At 39.2% G+C, this 22,899-nt stretch overlaps 1 protein-coding gene across 6 annotated transcripts; it reads right to left on the reverse strand.

Moving 5' to 3' along the window:
• Nucleotides 1-1,878: 1,878 nt before the first annotated feature.
• LOC128255454 (uncharacterized) lies at nucleotides 1,879-7,695 on the reverse strand. Of its 6 annotated transcripts, none has more exons than XM_052985058.1 (6): nucleotides 7,542-7,695; nucleotides 4,860-4,992; nucleotides 4,382-4,526; nucleotides 3,601-3,900; nucleotides 3,200-3,314; nucleotides 1,879-3,146 (listed from the first exon to the last, which is right to left on the reverse strand). In XM_052985058.1, exons 2-6 carry the CDS (start codon nucleotides 4,909-4,911, stop codon nucleotides 2,997-2,999), a joined length of 762 nt encoding a protein of 253 aa, XP_052841018.1. In that variant the 5' UTR covers nucleotides 4,912-4,992; nucleotides 7,542-7,695; the 3' UTR covers nucleotides 1,879-2,996. The 6 variants fall into 6 exon arrangements, with proteins under 6 accessions (XP_052841018.1, XP_052841017.1, XP_052841020.1 ...); XM_052985057.1 differs by having other exon boundaries at nucleotides 7,477-7,637; XM_052985060.1 differs by having other exon boundaries at nucleotides 7,259-7,636.
• Nucleotides 7,696-22,899: the final 15,204 nt, after the last annotated feature.

Genomic DNA, 22,899 nt, shown 5'->3' on the forward strand with positions numbered 1-22,899 from the left:
TAGATGAATGAAAGCTGGATAAGGGATTGCCGGCAGGAGCAGGACGAGTGCAAAATGAAAGGGCCACTCGACACTTGCCGTATGAATGCGAGCTGCAACTGGCTGTCAATTTGTTTGCCATCCCACGACTCCATCCAGCTGCACAAAGATATTTTCAATTAATTAAGAACTACAAAAACGGTACAAATGGAATCCAGGGACCAAACGGCTTTTACCGCAGCAAAGAATACGCTCTCGAATCGTTTGCTCAAGACACAAACTATGACTTCAAATTTAAACGAGGTGCGGTGCTCAATGGCAATGCATTTCGCCTATTTGCACAACAAATGAAGCTGAAAATGACCCACGGGAGCTGTGAGTTTCGGATCCCTGCCCACTCTAAATGGAAACGTAAATATTTGAGCTGCAATCGAGATACCTGATAGATACCTGGGCCCCAGCTCAGTCACTTCCCCTCTTAACTCAGTTATTGATTGGTTAAGCATTCGGTCCAGAGACCAAATACGCCTCACATCGTCTCTTATAAAATGCAATTCCGAGATGTGATTGCGATGTCAATACATTTTTATTGAAAAAGAAAACGAGTGGAGATATCAAAGGGAACGATTTTTAAGTTGACAAGCAAATTGTCCATTGCGAAATTACGTTTCAAAAATTGTACACAGTTCTAAACATCGATATTTATGCAATTAAATTTTTAGCAATAGTCAAAAGGCAAATTGACCAATCGGAATATACGGTAATCGTACCCGAAACAGATTGGCTAAGCACTGAGTAGATTAAAAATAAACTTTCATATGTGAACGCTTTTTGTGCTGAGCCCGATTTTTAAGGAACATAAACTTGTTTTAGACTCAATCAGGTATTTAATCTGCTTATGATGACAGGGTTAACCACTTACAATTCATTGCCGAATCCCGGCGAAATCAATGTGCGACCGTGATTGCAAGTGTCAAACGCAAATTCGGCCGCTGGCCAAGTGCGATAACTGTAATTATTGCACCCAACCGGGACTGCTTTTGCCTCTGTGCCCCACGTATGTCCTTGAGCCATGTGCCGACCTTATAAATTAGCTGCCAGGCGAGAAGTCAACCGTCGACGCCGCTAGTCTAATGAACGCACCACATAAACATAAATTATGGCCAGCCCCATGGTGGCGAACCCTTCGCGTAACCCCTTCAGTGACCCCCTCTCGTATCCCCTTACGGTAACCCTTCTGGTAAACGCCGACCAGAGTTGGCATATTTGCGCAGCATACTTTTGGGCGCCGGACGGGGCGAGTTGCATACTTTTTGGCTGCGCTCGGTTTTATCCTGCAGTAAAAAGCATTTTTGGCACGGCACTCGTTCGCTTTTTATACCCTCTCAAAGTAAGGTATGTTTAATTTTTGCAGACAAGTAAATAATTGTTTAATGTATAATATAGTTATGGATTATTTAAAGTGCTTGCCTTCTAATACAGATGTACTAATGATAACATAATGTACTCAGTTCCACAATCACTACAACATTAGGTGAAATAAACAAGACCCAACAAATTTATATAATTCAATTGAAATAAATAAAGAATGCCCAATCTATAGTTAATCACCTCGGAACAGAAAAAATCAAGGAATTTCAAAATCGTTAAAGTCAACCGGTCAACATAGCCAAAACTTGTAAGCATTTTTATGGACATTTATCAAACTTAATATGCAGTCCGGTTTTGGATGACCCGAAAACGTTTACTTTTGACTATAACCATTAGTTGCCAATGTCAGCAAGACCCAAAGGATTTTTTTTTTTGGTACGACCTGTAGGGTATTTCAAACGGCGGTTTCGAAATGTATCCCTCCCCTTCATGTCCGTTTTCTCTTTTATTCCGCCACTCTTCTCCCACTTTTTTTGCGTTAATTTATTTTCTCGTTTTTTATTGTTTTTTTTTCGCATATGCATGTGTGTGTTTTACTTAAAATAAATGTTACTCTTTAATCATAATATATATTCACAGTTTTTGTAAGTAGGTTTGTGTGTGTGTGTGTGTTTTAAGTAAAACTAATATTTTTTTTGTATGCATATTTCCGGAATTTGAATATTTTTAAAGGTATTTACAGTGTTTTAAATAAATATACGCTATCCACTAAATAAGTTTATAATAATTTATAAAATCCTCATTCATAGAAATGCACTTTTTGTTTGTGTAAAGTTATTGCCGATATGTGAGCAAGTCCACGAGGGACTATTTCTTGTGCGCTTAGAGGTGTGTGTGCCTGTCTGATTGCACTGGGTAACAAAAATTGACATATGCAAATATACTGGAATGCCGGGGAATGTGTTCCTAATAGACGTTGATGGGCTGATATGGCCAAATTCGGATTCAGCACTTCCTTATCCTTTGGGGACACTTACTTACTTCCAGCTCAGTATGTTTTGTTGGTATTGCCAGTGTTAAACGAAAACAAAGGTGGGTAGGGGCGCGCTCTAACCTCAGCTAACAACGATTTGTGAAACTTAAGGGTATTATCTAAAATATGCCTACACTTAAAGCCTGGACAACTGCAACAAACTCAACGAAACTCTAGTATTGCACGATCGACGACGATTGGAAAGTAAGGCCAACAACAACTAACCCGCCTGCCACACTCAACACTGATTCTAACTAGCTAGCCTATATCCTTTATATAGTAACATACATATCCGTATATATACGATCTTAGCGATGCTTGACACTGCTCTCCTCTGCGATCCCCTATATATATATATATATGCATACTGGTATACATAACATACTTAACATGTACTTTACTTTATAGCTTACTCCTTCGATTTCTCAGGGATTTTTCTATGGATTTGTGTGGCCTAAACTGACTGCCAAAAGTATGCAACAGCGTGTGGAATTCTTTCGGTGTGATGGGGGAAACCTTAACTATTTCTGCTTCTTCTCTCCTCATTGCGGACCATATTTCCGTTTTGGTAAGACTGATTCTAGATATTTGCACTTAGCTGCAGTTCTTCCATCTATCTGTTGCCTCTGCTGACCAGCAGTGTGAGTAATGTCCCTGCTAGAAGTAGGCTTAAACTGCCCATCCACGGACATAGTCGACTAGAGCCATTGCCCTCGTAGTCCCGGCAGCTGCCCGGTTTTCGGTTGAAGTCCATGCAGTAGATCTGCCAAATAAATTAATCAAAATTTCTCATCAAAATTGGTGTCTTTGGCTTACCTTGGTCAGGCTGTTCGCATATTTGTCGACCAGTTCACGCGTGAACTTGGCTGCCTCATCGCCGCATATCTTTCGGGCGGCATTTTCTGAACAATCCACAAGTTCTTTGATGGAGCTGAAATAATATTTATATAAATACATTTAATTTATAAATTTACTTTATATATCAACAGATAGAGATACTTTAAACACAAGCCTATACAGCAATAATGATTTGAACTATTAAAAATATGAACAAAATATTACTAGGTTCAAAGCGCATCGTCTTGATTTAGTACAATTTTGGAATATTAACCAATATAAAAATATGGAATTGTTTTCAAAGAAATTTAACTTCTCTTCAATATAATTTTATATAAATTTAGGTCAAACGATTTAAAGTTTCATAGTTTTCCACCTACCAGCAAATGGTTTTAATGTTGTCATTGAGAGTTCCATTCTCAGAGTTCTCCTGATTTTTGTTCGGCTTCAGGAACACCATGGTCTCCTTGTAGCGATTGGAGCACACCTCGAGCTCGTCTTTTGCTTTTGCGGAGCAGCGAACGTGCTTGAGGTACTCATCCTGGAACTTGCCCTTGTTGCACAGATCCCTGATGAGCTGGTTGGTTCCATGGTAGAGCTTGTTGAACTGATTTCTCTGCTGCAGATCCATGCAACGTCGGGTGTAGCTTTGGATGCACCTCACTCCCTTGCGCAGCTCACTGCGAGAATAGAATAAACATTTTTATAAATTTTCATAATGTAATGATTATAGAAACATGTAAAAAGAAACAATGATATATCTTGCACTTGCGGCGGAATAAACTCATCTTTTAAGTTAGCATATATATGCGAAAATAATACAAAACTTAAAGTTATCAAGCTAAATACCTAACATAATTTTTTCTATAGGTAAATGAAAATCTACACCAAGGTAGGGTGCACTTAAATTGACCTAGGTACGTAACTAGGTATAAGTTCCTAGGTACACCCTGACATTGATGAATAATGAAGTCGTTTAATAACTGAAAAGCAACCAGTAAATTCAATTATATAAGGCTTTTAGCAAGATAGATGCAAAAATCACCAAATCGATCTACACAGTGCATAGAACACTTATATGCTGTGCTCAACAGATTGCGTTTGGGAGTTGAATCAAGAGCGTCCTGATCGACTTGGGAATTTTTCCATGGAGCCACTTACTGACAAAGTTCCTCCAATTCCTCCCGCTTGGCCGGGCCAATCGTGAAGTTCGACGTTAAACGCAGCATATCAAGTGGTTCGGCGCACTTGGAGAACTCCTCCTGACCGCATTCCTCCGAACTTGCCACCGAGAGTAGGAGCAGGGCTGGAAATTTGAGAACAGGGCGTGGAGTGGGTGAGAGACAAATAAACAAACAAACAGAAACATTGAAATAGTGCTCAAGCTGAAAGCTAAAAGGCAATCTGAGACTCTTGGCCAAAAGCTGGAGCAGCAGCAGCAGCAGCAGCAGCAGCCAGTCAGATGCAACAAAGTTGCAAATGTGCGTCAGGGGTAATAAAGTTAAACGTAAGTGAAATTGGCATTTCATAAATTTTTCGACCAACTTTTATCATGCTATCTAAACAGGAATTCGGACAGATCGTGTCAGATTTTATATGGAAGATAACCCCAAGTCCGTTTAGATATATATCTACTCACCCGAGAACAACAGCAGTGTCCAGCTCCAGTTCCTATTCCACAACTGAAGCATTTTCTCACGTTCCTTCTACGTCAGTTGCTTTATAGAATGCAATTGTTTGCAATTGCAGTTTAGTGCTTGTAACTGGTTTGGCTGAAAAATGAACCAATGGAAAAAATATTAAATCATGACAATTATAAAATGCATATGTTAATGGCAAATTACAGGCCTTAGCATTTTTAATAGTTTCATACACTGTCCGCCCACTTGTGTGTTAACTTATTTATGGCTGATCAAGTCGCAGTAAAATAGGATTTACGCTGGCAAATAAAAGCTGCAAAATAAAGCGCAAAAAAATCACGACCAACCGAAACAAAAAAATTGATCTAAGAATAGTCTGATGTCTGCGATGAACAGAAAAGCGAAAGCAAAGCGTCAGAGGCTGTCTTGTTTTCATTTTGGGTTGGATTCGTTCTGTTTCACTTGGGGTTCCTTCTAATATTTTTCTTGCTATGGGTGCTTTTATTTTTATTTTTCGTTTTGCCAATTATTGTTGCAAATGTGGCGTGGACAGGTCAAAGTATAGTTTGGGAACACAAAACACTGGGACAAACTAATTTAAGTTATTTTTAGCTTGGACAAAAGTTTTTTAAACTCCTTATTAAGATAAATTAGATTTGAAATTATTAAAATACCAAATACCAAATAAAAGCATTAAATGGGGTTTGCATATATGTACAAAATATGCATATATGTTTTCAAAATAAAAGTCATATTTCAATGCTTTTCACAGATGCAAGCAAAGAATAATTTACATTCACTTTTGGAGATTTTTGTTTAATTAATAAATAAAATAATTCAATAGGCTTCTGACAAAGTTTTTAAAAAAAAATTTAGTAAAATATTAATATTTACTGGCTTATGTTTGGTTAAAAATCAAATATTCCTTAGCTCTCGAAACAAAGGGCAATAAGCAAATACATATCATAATTGATGTGTTTCTAAATTTGCAATTTTTATATTTATCCATTATAAATAGAATATTTTAAGATTCAGCAAAAATAATCATAAAAGAAAATTTGCAATTCACTCTGATTATTAATATGTCCGATCTGCTTCTTTTCTCCCCTTTTTGCCTGAAAAAAGAGGCACACAAAAGCAAAAGAAGGGAAAAAACTGGTTAAAAATGCTCTTGAATTTCATGCTTTTGACGAGGTAAATTGTTTATACTTTCGATTATGTTTTGTGGGCGTTTATGTTTTAACTGCTATATGTAAATATAAATAAATATTGAGCGCTGAACAGCTCTCGAACAGATGCAGTTGTTGCTTATAAATAAACGATAGGCAAATAAACACATAGCAAACACTTTCAAAGGCCTCTCAACGATTTCTCTGCCTTTGTTGACGTTCAAATGATTGAAGAAAAATATGAGACCCGAATGGAATTGGTACAGGTCAGGGTTTTGTGCCAGATGAAAGCAGTATAAAAAGTAAACACATCGAAGAATTTTCGCTGCTGCATACACAATGTAGGTAATTCAATGGGATTACGTAAAGAAAACGGCAAAAGGTCAGTTTTTCGTATATTTACATGTGCATAGTTTTGCATTTTTAATTTGTAAGTTGCAATCACAAGTTAGCAGGTAACACTTAAGCTGTCTGCACCGATTCCTATTGAAATCGCCGCCAATTTACGCCTGTCTCTACGCAGCTGTTTCCCGAGCGCTGAGTCCGCTCAATTGAATATCGAAAACAAAACACTTAACGGAGGAGGAAGAATGAAACACTCTGCACAAAGAACTGTAAATTTGCGGGTTTTCAAAGTGAATTTAAATCAAAAACAAAGAGAAAAACCAGATATACAAGAGGATGGAGCGATAGTCTTAGCCCCTATTGTATTCATTTTATTTTAAATTTAATATTAATCTAATTTGTCTAATTGATTCTTTCTCAAAGTAGTTATGTATTTGAAAACTACAAAAATAAACAATAATGTTATAAATTAGTTTAAATATCAATGTGATGAGGTTAAGGTGAAAATTTGTATATGTTTTTATTTTTTAGGGTGTAAGCAAATCTAAGTAATATAAATTTCAAATATTGGAATTTTCTACATTCTGCAAAACTTGCGAAACTAAAAGTTAGCGTACAAATAAAAATGCAATAAGAAATGCATTGATCGTTGCGAAACCTCAGATATTTTCTCAGTGCAAATTTCGCCTTGAAAGTGGCCAGGGGGCGGTGAAGGGGCGTGGCTCGGTCTGCACGTGATGGCAAGAATGCAGTCGGACGAGCCTCTCGATGGCGGTATTGCGTGCGAGATCGTCGCCCTGTGCAAATTCAAGAGCCGGTTTTCTCTTTGTTTATTTATACATTTTTCGAACCGCTTTTGGTCTCAATTTGGTTGATTTGGTTACTTGTTTCGAATCGGATCGGATCGCCGCTGGATCGGCCGAGCGAGACACTTTCGAACGACAATTGCAGTGGGCGCCCGTCGACGAGCGGTATGGATCGAGGCGGATCGGGGCGAATGCGAGTGCGAATCGGAGCGGACCTGAGCGGAGCAAGCGCGCCGTGTTTTTTGGCCGGACGAGTTTGAAAACCAAAACTTTTAAAGAACTCAAAAGCGACTGACCAAATGCAACAGCAGTGGCAAGATCCCCAGCAAAATGATTGGTTCAGCCGCTTCGTTTTATTTACTTTTCACGACAACGTCCAACGTTTTGTTGGCAGCTAAATTCAAGCCGCAGCGGGCAAACTACGTCCGAACGGCGAAACGGTGAATTTGAATTTGAACGGAAAAAGAGGGCCAGCGTCGTTTCCCAATCAGAAATGTTAAATCGTCGTTTCCCTAACAGCAATGTTAAGCCAGCGAATGGCAGCCGAGCACCCGAGCCGAGTGCCAAAGCCAAAAAGCCGATGTGCACGCGAGCAACATGTTGCAGCAACATGCGACACACGACACTTGGCAGCAACTGCAACAACAGGTATTTCTCGCTGAACGAGTGCAAATGATAAGCGGTCGGCATGGCAGATACAGATAGCCTAATCCCAAACCATGGGCTCTTCTTTTCCTATTTGCCTTTCAATTAATTTAATAATGAGGAAATGGGCCTCGGCGATAAGATTATCTATTTGTCCGAGGAAGTGGCGTATATCCCACTCTTTTTTCCACCCCACATTTGCCAATCATTTTTGTCGTTTTGTGAAATATTTGATTATTTATGTTTGCCAAGTGCCAATAGAAGTAACAGGCAACAACAATCAACTTCAGGTTCAAGTGTACTCAATTTACACGTGTGTCCTTGCCTTTGTTTTTCCAGCCCACCTGCCCACCTGCCCACCTCCACGCCGCATTCGATTTTTGTTTGCTATATGCCAATTTAGCGGTCTGTTTGCATATTTACTGTAAACACTGTCTAAATTAGGCGGAGATTTCCTTTCACCGCCGTCCTTGGATTGTTTGCGCACGGGGGAATTCCAAATGGAGTTCCGAACAAATCGCAGACAAAGCCATAAATAGTTGGGCACAATGAGGACACTATCACAGGGTGTGGACACCTGTTAAGTTGATTATTCAATTGCAATCGAAGACAAAGGAATTTGAAATGTCTGTGGGCCAGCACTCAATTAGAAGTGAAATGGACTGAACGAAAACAGGCCAGAACGAATTTAAATTGCATTTTTAGTAGCCTATAAAAGTGTCGAAATAGATTCGACTGAACAGTGCAAAATACACAATTTTGAATAATAACAAACAAATAAACGAAATGGTAATGGAAATCAAAAAATATTCTAATAATAAAAAAATGCAAAATGGTATGCCTTTGTGAGCATTGTGTCTGTACTCCAAATTTATAATAATTTATTTTAGCTAATGCGTATATAACCAGTGGTATTTTCAGTTTAGCAGTTCATGAAACAGGTGGTCAGACTGTTTAGCACTCACGAAATTAATCAATATTAATACGATTTGTACAAACAAAACGAGTGCTTAACTTGATTTAAAACACTCATAGAGGTATTTGTACCAGACGCTTTATCTATAGATCAGATAGAGTCGTAATTCATTGAATTGGCACTTAAAAACCGAGACTCATCTAACCCATTCACACAGTAGATTAGATAGTGCTTATTTTCATTTATTTTCATAGACGATTCAATGCGGAATGCACTTTAAAGTTTTAATAAATAAATATAAGTAGTATAGCCATTGGAAACCCATAATGGGATTTAGGTGTCAAATAAATATAGTTAAGTTGTCGTTAGTTCCGTAATGTATTTAAATTTTTAAATATCCTTCAAAATACTTATGTAATTTGTAATGCAGGAAGTATATAGTTTTAATTTAAAATTGTCTTTCAAAATACCCAATTTAATTAATAAATGACAAAAGAACATATTTTTATACATGTTTAATCACTTTAGTTTTTGTATACGAGCACTAAGCATTTTTTTGTGAGAACGCGATAAAATAATTGCCTACCTTTAATATAAACAATTGATATTATATTATTATAACTTTTTTTAAGCCGATTTAATCCGAGTATAAATTAATAAGTGAAAACATTACTTTTGGTAGAATATTGTTTTGTAAAGCTGTTTAACTATCGTTCTGTTGATAGGCCAATTAAATTTTAACTCATTTGGATATGTGCAAATGCAGCAAAAAATGTAAACAACTTTAAGTGTGGCGTGTGCTGTGTGGATTGTTGTACACTTCCAGTTTGGTTTTTGTGCTCTACTTTTGCATCCATAATTATCGGAACTTAACCCTTGGCAAGTGCAACAAGCACTAGTGTGTGTGTGAGGAGGTCATTACCACTGCCCGCATGCGTTTGGGTTAAGGATGAGGGGTGTATGTGGATGTGGAAATGGAAGTGGGAGCAAAGCTTTAAGCCATTGCTTATACGACAAACGAAAACAAAACTCAAGCTTATTTTATTTTACTTGCCTGCCATCGCCGGACCTGCCAGAGCAGTGTTCTCCTTCTAGCCATGCCAAGAGCCAAACGGCTAACACCTTTACCCATACATGCACTCGCCAAAAACACAAATCAGTTTCCAAATGGCTTTGAAATAATCTTATCTCAATATTATAGAGTGAAATAAATTGATAAGTCATTTAAATATGGATACAAATATAAGTATCTTGCAAAATAAATAAAATAAATAGTTTCCTCCAATTTTTTTTGATAGTTAGTAATAAAAATGCTTTAATGCCACCAACTATTATTATCAAAATAATAATTAAATATTTAATGTCAAGATTTAAACCGTACTTTACGATTTTTAAAAGAATTGGTGGTGCAAAGAAGCAAGCAAAGATTTCTGCATAAATTTCGGTTAAGAAGTGCAGAGTTAATAACCGAAATTTATTGTCAACTTTGCTAATGTTTTTTCTTTGTGCACACACACACATTTGCCCGTCGCGCACTAAGGACACCAGCAACAACAATATAGCCCGTGCGAGAAAGGCAACAAAATCAACGGTGAAAGTGGCCAAAAGGAGAGAGTTGGTGGCAGTGTGTGGGGGCGGTGGTGGGTGTGGCTCGCTTGGCTTTTGTTGCTGCTGCATTAGTTTGTGTTTGAACTTTGCAAGTTTTTGCCAACGTTGTTGTTGTTGCTGCTATTGTTATTGGTGTTGCTAGTATTGCTACTGCCCACAGAGCAGGGCAACTGTTGATGTTTACATTTAGCGCTTGGATTTATGAACTCCGCATGCGGGGCACGTAGCATGGGACAATTTAAAGTTTAGCACAATCGCCCAGCCAGCCACTCACCCACACACACACACGCAGGCAGACGCATCAAGTAGGCCAAAATAGGGAAAACCCGCCAGGACCGAAAGCGGTGGAAGGTCAATTGTCCCTTGCCGAGGGGCTGGTTCGGTTTGGTGGACCCAGAACAAAGGACAAACTCTTCTCGTGGCATTTATTCTCTTCTTAAGTATTTACGCTTAGTTTATTTTTATTTGTTTAACGGCAATGAGTTCACAAAAGGCCAGTCGGGAAATTAATGGACAGTTGGACAGCACTGTTAATGCTCTGTTACCGAAATTGGGTGTTAAAGAGTTTGGTTGGAAGGGATTATTTTGGGTTTTACTTTGGTTATGGTTGAAGAATGAATTTTGGTTTGTGTGTATTGCTTTAGATGAATTAAATTCTGCCAACCAAAAATCATCATTTTAAAAAAAAAATTATTTAAGAATTTAAGCTTAATTGGCACGAAAATTAAAATTTTATTTCAAAAGTATAAAGCCAAATGGCTTTATTCCATTTGCTTAAATAGACAATGCAAAACGTCTTAACGTTCTCCTCAAAATTTTAAGTGATTTAATATTGGCCCTATAGATAATTTTTTTACATTTACTTAATATACCATGTCAATCATAAATGGATTATTTATTTTTCCATTTGGTTATGATATCGAGGTACTTACAAAACTAAGCTTGAAAATGCTACAGAAACAACAATTTCTTAATAAAAGCATCATGAAATATTGTATACATATTTTAAGAACTTAAACAAATTACTTTTTTTTATATAGTCTTTACAACGATTATTATCAATAACAATAGAAAAAGGCTATAACTTATTTAAAGTCTGTGGATCTGATTTCCTTAAAATTTAGAACTGGCGCCATCTATCGCAAACGATTTTATAAGTCTTTCCGCATCATCAACATGGCGCCACTGAGAATGAAATAATTTACATTGAAAAAGCAAAGTAAATGTAGAAAAAGAGTATAGTTCTAAAGCCGAAAAACTTTTGTGCTATGGAGGCGCCACTGTGTTACTTACGAATTATTGAAGTTTTCAATGTTGTGGTTCATTAATTCCAGATCTTTTTCCTTAACTCTTTAAAGATTTTATATCATAGCTAAATTACAAAAGAAATACATTTTTTTTAATTTGTTTAATTTTGTCTGTTACTTTTTCGCTTTAAATGACTCAAAATAAATTAAAAGAAAATTAAAAATATATAGTTAGAATAATTCATTGTGTACGATTGCAGTCAAAAATTGTTTTAGAAATTCTCATTTTTATTGATATTGATTCCTTCAATTAATTGAAAAAAGTCGACATTGGAATACTGAACCAAAACTACTACTTTTTCGATTATACCATAAGCTTACTGCAAAAACGACAAAATTATTTTAGCTCCTAATTATTTTCTGTGGTTGAAACGCCAAACTCTTTTCAACAAACACTGAAACTCTTCAATACAATTGCATATTGCGAACGGAATCAAAGAGATTATTCTAAGCTCGAATTAATTGTTAGAATTCGCCACCGTCGCCAGGAGTATCGGCAGGTTGACACTTTCAATTGACTTGTAGGTTGTTGGGGCTGATTATCTACCAGCTTTGCGACCCCGCTCCCCGGCACTCCAAACAAATTGAGGCGATTAGAACGTTAATTGCGGGGCGTAAATCTGGCCAAGTGCCGCCCCAGCCGCATCACAACATCCATCAGGCCGGGCCAAAAACGAGGCTAGCAACCACTGGCCGTTCGGTCGTTCGGCCGTTTTGGCCAGGATTTACGAGCCACATTAGACCAGGCCACAGACTTCGGAGTCGAGTCGAGTCGAGTGAGTGGAGTGGAGTGGAGTGGAGTTCGCCCGGTCGGTTGTTTTGGCCTGCTCATAAGCAAATTTGAGGCAACAAGTAGCCGAGCTCCGCATGGTTCCAGTTTTGGCCAGAGGTTCCCTTTCCCCGCCCCAAAAGACCGACTTGCCACCGAGAATGTTTACGGCAGCGTTGACAGTTTAAATCGCTCTGTGCTCGTATATTTTGACATTTTACAGCTCGTGTTTTCTCCTGTGCGAGTTGGTGTGTGAGTGTACCGAATGGCCGGCACTTGTTGGCCTGGCCCGAAGCCGCCTTTTGGCCATTGCCTAGGCCCAGGCGCTAAACGTGAGAAAGAAGCTTTTGCCACCGACGGTTTCTGGATCATTACGCGACCCGTCTATGGGTTAACGATGAGTTGAAGAGCATTTGGGCATTCGGCACTTGACTTGCCCACACAAAAGATACTCCGCAAGGGGGAGGTGTAGGATGTAGGCAAATACACAGAGGGAAATGGGAGTCCATCGATCTATTACTGTTCGGTAAAAAAAAATCCTATACATTTAATATCTTAATATGTTAGTAAAAGTAAATTAATAATAAAGAGCATGAGTATGTTGTAAAATTTTTTTCTTAAATTGGCTTACCTTAATATTAATCATTAATAAATATTTTTGTTCCCAGCTGCTTTTGACTAAAGCAATGCTATTATGATAAATTTGCCTCTACAATGTTTGGCTTACCATCTTTAAAGAGTTCAGTAATTTTGAATTATTATTATATTAAAAATTGATTGCATTGGATCTGTTGATATTATCACAATCACTGATTATTATTTTATTTCTTTGTTCTTTATTTTTTTTCTCCGTGTACAGATCTTCGGTGGCCTTCTTCGGGGCTGGACCGTGATTTAATCGCCACTGCCCAGCAAATAGCAGAAAAAACAGAAACCCCGAAAAATATGGGAAAGACAGCCAAGAAACACTTTTCGTGAGCGGTAAAGTAGCATTGGAATATCTGTAGCAGTTCGCGGTTGTCCGGCACTCTGGCTATTAGATGGAAAGAGACGGGACTAGAGACGGAGACAGAGACGGAGAGAGTGAAGTGCGTGGCAAGCACTCGATCAACAAAAGGCATCACTTGGATGTCGCCTCGAGTGGATGTGGATGTGGTTGTGAAGTGCTGAAATGAACTACAAACACACAAAGCACGGCAACAATAGGGTGTAAATATTTGCATTCTCTCTCCCTCTAGCACGGCCTCTCGCCGTCCCTCTCTATTTGGTAAATCAAATCAAATATCTGTCAGATTAGAGTGTACACTCGCCTCAGGTGATGCTGATGGTGGGTCAGTGCCAGAACAGAAGGGAATTCCAAGTTTGTGGTGGAAAATTGGGTGAAGTGGCTGGTTTCGAGGAGAAACAAAAATGGGAAGGCCAAGAAGATAGTGAGAGTCAAACAACAAGTGGATCGATAGTGCGGGTATTCAAAGCCAGTGGAAGAGGCTCTCAAAGTCTGGGAAAACTATTTTAAAAGTTAATGGGGTGTAAAATAATTAAAAAATAACTCCTGTCGACACCCAGAAAAAAACACCAAAGTAAAATTAAATATTTAAATATTTGAATGTTACATGTTTTTTCCAATATAAGCTTACTTAAAATAAACAACATGATAACGTAATAATTAAAATATTTAATTTGTTTATCGAATAATAATATTGCAGAATTTCGTTTTTTTATTTAAATAAATTAAATTTAATTTAAATAGTAATAGTAGTTAATTTAAAATAGTTCCGAAAATATTTAATTAAAAGTGCAAATATTTGGACTTACCATGATTTTTCTCTGGGTGTATAATTGTAAATTATGTAAATATCGACTATGCAGCTAAACCAGAGAAAGAAAGTCCACACTTAAACGAGGCAATAGCTATAACAAACGTATTTAACATTCATTATAATCAGGGCTATGAACCACTCCGGAGTTGGACTTACAAATATAAAATTAAACTATTTAATTATTTGAATGGATTATTATTTAAAACAAAGCCAAATGTAAAGAAACGTACATCAAAATAAATTTACTAAATGCATTAAATATATTTAAAGCTTAAAATAAAATTTACCCAAATATAAACCACATAATATTTATATATAATTGGGTACTAAATTAAAGATACATGACAGGAAAAGTGAGAGTGGAAGGCAACGCAAATAAAACATAGACTATAAAAACCATTACGCGTAACGCATTTTTGCTTTGGTCTTTAGGTACAGCTAGTTAATTACTCTGGTAATATGGTTGAAAAAACTCTTTATCTGCTTCTCTCCTTCTTTAATAAATAATTTAGTTCCACCTGCATTCATACACCATTCTTTGAGTATTTATATTTTCAATATTTGATTTGCTTTCAATTAACTCAACAAGATTCTCTACAAATTGTTTCATAAATAAATGCAACGTTCATTTCATCATCTGCCCTGGTTCCTTTCACGACTCATTTCCAATTCATTTATTAGTGCGGCCAGCAGTGAGTGCGCCCCATGTTCGTGCTCAACTTTTCACTGAATAATTAATTTATTTTAATTTGTTCGCGCGCTCACAGCAAACATTTCAGTTATGGCATCGATGTTTTTCCAATTATTGAATTGGTAGCTGGAAATTCTCATATTCCCCTTCAGCTGCTAACCCGTAACCTTTCTGCTCACCCGTTGCCAAAGAGCAAAAGAACGTTGACAAGCGGCTGACAGCAGTTGCTGAACCCAAACGCCCAAATGGTCATCGATACTCCGGATCCAACGCGATGTCTAGTCCCATTAATGAGTTCTTGTTGCTGCTGTGCTTGCCGATGTTGCTGCTGTGGCTCAAGTTGTTGCTGCTGATGTTGCTGCTGCTGTTGCTGCTGCTGTTCTGGCTTCTACACAAAGTTCAAGCCAGCGACAACAACAAGTTCATTATTGCCAACTCATCTCGTGAGTGTGTGTGCGACTTAAGCTGGTACTTGGACACTGCCCATGGTTATTGTTGCTGTTGCAGAGAGAGAAATAAATGTAAAATTAAGTACTGTTTAGATTGAGTGTGGGTGAGGTAAATATTTTGCATCAAATAAATTATGACTTAAATTCATTGACAGATTTTACGATGTTTTGCAAGACAAATTCTATCCTTACTTTTTCTTTGCTCCAATAAATTTTAATCACTCATAAATTTAACGCTTAATAATTAATTATTATTAATATTATTAATTTAAGTCAAATTTTCACTGAAATTTTTTTTTTGTTTAATTACTATGCAATTTTTTCAAAAATTTACTAACATATTTTTCTTTGTTTTTTAAGGTTTGTTAGTTAGAAAAATTAGTAAGTAAAATAACATATAAGAAGATTGTGTAAAAAAAACTTTTTATTGTTGAGTAAAACCTTGTGACGAAAAATTTTTAATTTTCGTAAGCAAAATAAAAAACTCGTTCAGCATACAAAATTTTTTTTATTTAGGTTTGTGAAGAAAATTAGACAATTCGTCTAAATTTAGTTGATTTTTTCTTCACAAACCTAAATAAAACAAATTTTGTATGTTGAAAATGTTTTTTTTTTAAGCTATATATTTAGGAATAACACTTCGTTTTTCAACATTTTTAAACATTCGTTAAAAGCGATCTAGAATGGTAACTTAACTTTTATCTTATTTCTAATATTGTTTTACAGTGTTCCGGTGCTACCACTGCACTGTTCTTGTTCCCAAGCCCAGAACCTACAACTAACCAACCGTCGACGGCGACGACGGCGGCTTTAACTGACAAGAAGCCGGATTATTAATCGACGTTTAATTAATTTATAACCAATTAAGCAGCAACATAATGCGGCAAGCGGCAAGCGACAACGACGAGAACAGAAAAAAGCGGCGGTGGCAGTTGGCTACTGCCGCAACTACCGCACTTTTGGAGTGCGAAGGGGGGCCAGGGGAGAGAAGGGAAGGGGAGGCAGAGGGGGTGGTGCAGATCCCAGAGTGAGTGAGTCGTAAATGCCAAAACTCGTTCTAAGCTTTTTTACCCCTGCAGCGGTCTGGACTACAAAAAAGAATTAGCCAGGTTTAAGTTTTTGCTCTTGGTCACTAGATCTCTGTGTGTGTATGTGGGGGGGGGGGGGGGGGTTTTGAGAGGGGGAGTTGGGGGATATATGTAGGGGAATGACGGGAAGAGTGCGAGGGGGAGAGCAAAAACCAATGTCACAATTTATGGCATTGTTGGGGCAACATGCACCTGCAGCAACAATGAAGCCGCAGCAGCAACAGTTGCTGCCTGGCGGCATGTTCACTGATCAGTTGTGATTTCTTTTTGCTGCTCGCGGGAAATCCTTATAAGCAAAATATGTTAACGAAGCATGAAAAGCACAAAAATTAAATTAAATCCAATACTCGCAAGCGGGCAAAAAAATTAGCCTACACCAGAGGCCTTTCTAAAAAGCAAAAACAATTGAGCAATCTCCCCCAGAGTCGCAGTCGCGGCATCAGCGGACGGTTCCTATTAACACATTAGAAGACCACAAAGCCGGACACCGCAGGAGTGCACCACCGTACCCCTGCACCACTGCACCACAGCACCACATCCACATCGCACCGTTCAAATCACGCACCACCAGCCAGGCAGCGACGTCAAGGTTTTGCAGCTGTCAATAGCAACTCCCGCCGTTTGATCAAGTGAACCAAATTATTGTTTATATCCTTCAGAGAGCTGGGGTAACTCAGGTTCAGCATGTGCCTGAGAGCGTTAGAAATTTGCTTGGATCAGCTTCGAAATTCTTTGGTAACTTGAATGGTATCATGGATCGATTTGAGTGGGATATTTGAGGAGTAATGCTCAGGATTTGCCTTTATTTTAAGTCTTTGACCGATAAGTTGTGGTGCGTAGTACCTTTTAAAGGTACTCAAACAAATGTTGCAGTGAAAAATGAGAACACATCATGCTGCTATGACAAGTAGTTAGTCTATGAACTCAAATATAAATGTATAATTACCAATGAATGTGAGCCACAAATATTGTGTAACTTCCAAAAGACACTTTCAATTTTATTATCAATTAAAAAATGTCATTTTAAAAGTTGCAATATTTTTGTTTACCAAAAATTTAATTAAACACATTTATAATAATTTTATCTAATTTAAAAAAAAAAAAATCGGTACCCCTTTTTAGCATTTTGATATGATTTGTTAAAGTTTTTAAAGGCTTGAAACCAATAACATTGTAATATAATAAAAAGATTCGAAAGCCGCAAATTTTGTATTCTTTCATTTAATTTACGAAATTTTTATTTTTATAAACATCATTGGTTTATGACATCCCATGTCGTTAACACCGGAGATCCCCTGTTATAACCCACAGTAAATTTAATAATTGTTATTTTTCACACAACAGTTCCCCTTTGATTATCACCTCCAGCTATTTTAACAACATCTCACATCATTTTGCCCCTCCCTCGAATCTTTTGCAACTGTAAAAATTAATTAGTATCCTGGGCCTTGTGCGTTTCGGTTATTAGGGTATTTTCAGTTTTGGCCAATTGGTCAATGGTTCTCCGCGACTTGTGGCAAGTTGTGAGTGGAAGTTGCTCTGTTTTGCGGACGTTGCTGCTGCTGTTGCTGCTATTGCTGTTGATGTTGATGTTGCTGGCGCTGCCGCTGCCGCTGCAGTCGCCGTCTCAGTTAGCGCCAAGATTTATGTGATCCTTAAGATTTATTGGTTTACGGCATTGTTGTTGCAATAAAAAACAACAACATTCATAAATTATCATTAAACGTTTAAATGTGACGCAGCAGCTCTGGGGGCACGCCGCATGCTGTATGCTGCATGTTGCACGTTGCCAGTTGCTGGTGCAGCTAGCTGCAAGCTCAGTTCTGGTCAGGGAGAAAGAGACTTTTGCTATCTTTATAATGAGCCAAATGACATATTTATTTGTTGTTGCTGGCAGTGCGATGTTGTTGCTGCCACAATCAGCGCCCAGTCTGCAATCGCTCAGGTTGTTGCATGCAATTTCTTTTGGCCCGCAGTCGGGATCGCGGTCTGGCGTCTAGACTCTAGACTCTAGACACATGGCGCACCAGAGGTGACAGCTGATTGTCATTGTTGGCATATTAAAACAGGCCCACAGTCTGCACGCGCCGCCAACGATGGGCTGGGTTTTTAGGCCCACTTCTACGTAGCTGCAGACCTGGCCCAGAAGGCCTCGACCCAGCCAAGACGTCTAAACGGCGACAGCCACTGACAATTGACACTCTTGGCCGAGTCCCGCATTTCACATCCCTCCTGGTTTCTACGCTCGCTCAGATTAACTTCAGAAACTAATTTCGTATGCAATGTATGCCTTTCAATGGACAGGGACTTCGACTTTGGAGGGGAATAAAAACTGGGAGTAGAACTGGAACTGGGAAAGAGGCAAATAAACAAAGATCTAGGATCTGCAAACGAAAATAGGCCTGCAACTGCTTTAAGGTCTAGGGCAAGGATACAAAAAAGCCAAGCCACAATTACATACAAATAAAAAAAGATAGAAAAGGCACCGTACAGAGGCTGTGTCTTGGGACCCAAAGGGGTTGAAAATAGCCGCACGCTAACTAAGTCTAAACCAAAAAAAAGGCAATCGATAAAAAATTAAGGTTCAAAAAAATGTACTCAAACAAGCTAGTAAACAAATTCACTTTAATCTATTTTCAAATATACATAAATTTGTTATGTCACATATGAACATTTCTAAAAAAGTAGATAAGTTCTTAATTTTTAAGAATAAGCTGATAGAAATCGGTTTTGTAACTTATAAAAAATATATGTACTTTTAAAAAAGTTACTCTTAACATTCAGCAAAGCTACAATTTTTAAGACATCTGTAATGTCGTATTCATTGTTAAAAAAATGTATTACTTTAAAAAGAGAAGATTTAAAATACTATGTATATTACGTTAGCACTAAAAATGGAAAGAAATTGACCCAGATGTTGTCTCAGTGTAACATACAAAACTGTACCCATACTTTATTTTTTTCTACAGAATAAAATAAATTGTTTACTAAGTAGAACTACCGTAAAACCATAACTATTAAACTTAATGAAAAATTTAACTGTCTTTTCAAATACCATATATCAAATATTTTATTAACAAGAACCTCCTTTCAATGAGTGCAAAACAAGCGATAAATATAAATATAATACCCACAATTACAACATGGTACGTACAGGATCATAAAAGTAGTTAGAACCACCTTAAAGACCCCTGATTTTCACCGCCCCCTTCCAGCAGCCTACGCCTCTGCCTCTGCAGCTGCCTCAACTTTTTCAGCCGGCAATCATCGTTTCGGGTCGCAGAATCACCAGCGGCGCGGTCTTTCGTAGCCAGGCCACGGCCAATGCCCACTACCCAATGCCCAATGGCCAATGGCCACAAACAAAAGTGCGTTAATAGCCAAGACACACATGGCAAATGTGCACCGCCCCACCGCGTGGACGCCCCCACCGAAACGGGTGGTTTGGGCCGGTGAGAGGAGCCACTTCGGAGCCCGATGGCGGACAAGCAGCTAACGCGCCTTTTACAAATTTTTATTGAAAAATATTAAATTCTCATTAAGGCTGGAGAGGTCCGAGCAGGTTCCCAATCGCGTCCAGGCAGCATCTCGTACACACGGCCACGTTCGCTGGTGGTTTTCTGTTGTTTTTCCTGAACGAACCCGAACCGAAGTTGGCGCGCGCTCACATGCGCCGATAGACTCGCTTAGATAAAAGATGATTTATGGGTTTTATGGTGTGATGGGAATTTTAATTTCCAGCATTTTTGCTTAACAAAATTAAACATGGGACTGCGAGCGACAGCCGGATAGAGGCGATACGCGGGGGGAGGGTCTGGGAATTGGCGGGGTAAGTGGAAGAAAGCCATGCGAAGACAGGCCCAAACGGTTATTTGCCTGTATTTGGGACCGGGCAATTGTCAAATGAGGCGACCTCCTCCAGACGATTCCATTTTTAATTGAGCCAAAGCGCACAGCATGTACCCGCCAGCCGGCAAGCCAGCAAGCTAGAAAGCCAGAAAGCCAGAAAACCAGCCAGCAAGCCGGCAACTTGCAACTTGCAACTGCTGCGACGTGCAACTGTCCATTATGCTCACTCACCTGTAAAATAAATGGCAAAACTGCCAAACACTTTGGCCAACTGACAACTGCTGCCCCGGCATCATCGTTCCAATTTAATGCCGGGTAAGGGGATGGCTTGATGGGGGGGGGGGACAGGGCATAAGGGGGGCTGGAGCACCCACTGCTGTGATCCGAGGTCTCGCGGCCCGTTCGTTTACCGTTAGGTGTCAAAGATTTCATGCCCCATGTCGCAAACTAACGACACACAATCGATCACAAATCAAACGGACAGAAGCGGCAGCCCGCAGTTGCCGCAGTGGCCGCCGTTGCGACAGTCATCCAAATCCAAATGTGTCTCAAAAATCAGGCCGCGGCCAATGCAAAGCCGTTTCATAAATTGCACATGACCTGACGACCAGCAGCTCCAAACTGCTCCGCAACTGCCGCGCTGCTCCATCTCCAACTCCATCCTTCTGCAACTCGAACTGCATCTGCAGCAGCCAAAAGGCAGCAGAAAGGCATAACAATAAATTAAAAATGGATGTCGATGGCTAAGTGCACCGAAAACATTTTCTGCTACATTTCATTGCAGCTGAATTTAGTAAAGTAAAGTTCAAGAAGTATGAAAATTACCTAATAAGTATAAAAAAAAAATATTTTTGTAACTTTTATTTTACCTATAAATATCTGCAATATAACATAATATTTTATTCTCTATAAAATCCATATCAAACTAAATTACTCTCTGTGTACAGGTGGATGTGGATGCGAGGCCTAACTCAAAACTCTCCAAAAGATCTAGGCTGCTAACTGAAAATCGCCAGCTTTGAGACTCCTTCAATTGGTGGCCGGTCGATTTGGTTATTGGAGCGTTTTTTTGTCTGATGGACAGCTGCCGACAGCCTGAGCCACACATATGTGTGTAATTCCCGCTCCCAGATCGCCTGAGCCCCATCCTCCAACCTCCAACCTGCTCCTCCGATTGATGGACAGCGCTAGCTGGCTGCATCGCAACGCGACTTTATTGGTTTTTAATGAGCACCGCTGTGATTTCAATGCTTATCTAAATGTATTCTGTTGATATTTGTCCACTGGGTGGCATGGGGTATGTGCGATATAATGAAATCACGGCTTATGACTCATAAAATATTAGCAAACGATGGCTTTTTATGATGTCTGATAGTTTATAATGGAATAAATTAACATCGCAATATCAGCTATATTTCTGAAATGGTATTTAATCAGAGGGGCATTTAAGTGTGGGCTTGCACCACGTAAATATGAAAGTACATGATCTGTGATAATAAATAACTTACCTTTCTTTCCACCAATTTCATGTCGTTTCACTACCGCTTTTCCCATGGGTAAATCCCCGATTTGGGATTACCTCGACACACAAGGGTTTTGCTTAATGGCTGCTGCAGGGCATACGGATCGTCGATCAGTGTTAATTAATGCACCTTCTCACTTTATTTACTTTTACTCATTTACATATGCGTTTGGGTCATTAAACCTGACCTCCCCAGCCCACCAGCCGCTGGCATTCGTATCCATCCTCCAGCATCTTCCACAGCCGATAGCCGACAGCCGACAGTCGCCGCAATATTGACCTGACCCAAGGCATATTAATTAACCCAAAAAACCGGTCTGTTATATTTGTCTAACCTTTATGCTAAACACGGTGACGGCAACACCACCAAGCGCAGTTGGGAGCAAAAAACGGCAGTAGCAGTAGTCGCTACTGTCGGCTGCCTTGTATTCGGTTATTAATTTACCAATAAATTGCCATGGCGTATGCGTAATATTTCACAATTGTGCCTTAATGACCGAGAGCGTTATTCATGCACTGATTTCCGCTGCAGGTGTCATCCAATCCAATCCAAGCCAAGCCATCTAGCCAACCAGTTATGCGTATTAGCCCAGCTGCCAGGCCCAAGATTCCAGCTCCAAGCTCCAAGCTACCAGCTCCCAGCTCCGGCTTTTCGCATTGAAATTACAAATGACGAGAAATTTGTCATCTTTATTATTGCAAACAACGCGCAGTTGTACGCTGCAAAGTTGCAAAACGACAAACGACGACAATGCTCCCCTGGACAATTGCAATTGGCGGGGAGTGCGTGCCGTGCCACAAAAGCCAGAGCCAGATTCAGAGCCAGAGTCAGAGCCAAAGCAAAAGGCGGCCGGCAGTCGCTGACAACTTGCCACACATCTCAGTGCTGGCGAATCGGTGATCGGGGGGGGAGGATCGGGAACCCCGGGGGCACACTTGTGGGTTAACGTTTGGCCGCAGCCCCATTGTGCGCCAATTGATTTTTCATTCAAATGAAAATGCTCCGCGGATTTGGCCAGCTATCCCGTAATGAGCACGGCCAAGGCTTCGTTTGG

This window comes from Drosophila gunungcola (genome assembly GCF_025200985.1).
Source record: "Drosophila gunungcola strain Sukarami chromosome 2R unlocalized genomic scaffold, Dgunungcola_SK_2 000011F, whole genome shotgun sequence".
Classification (NCBI taxonomy): domain Eukaryota; kingdom Metazoa; phylum Arthropoda; class Insecta; order Diptera; family Drosophilidae; genus Drosophila; species Drosophila gunungcola.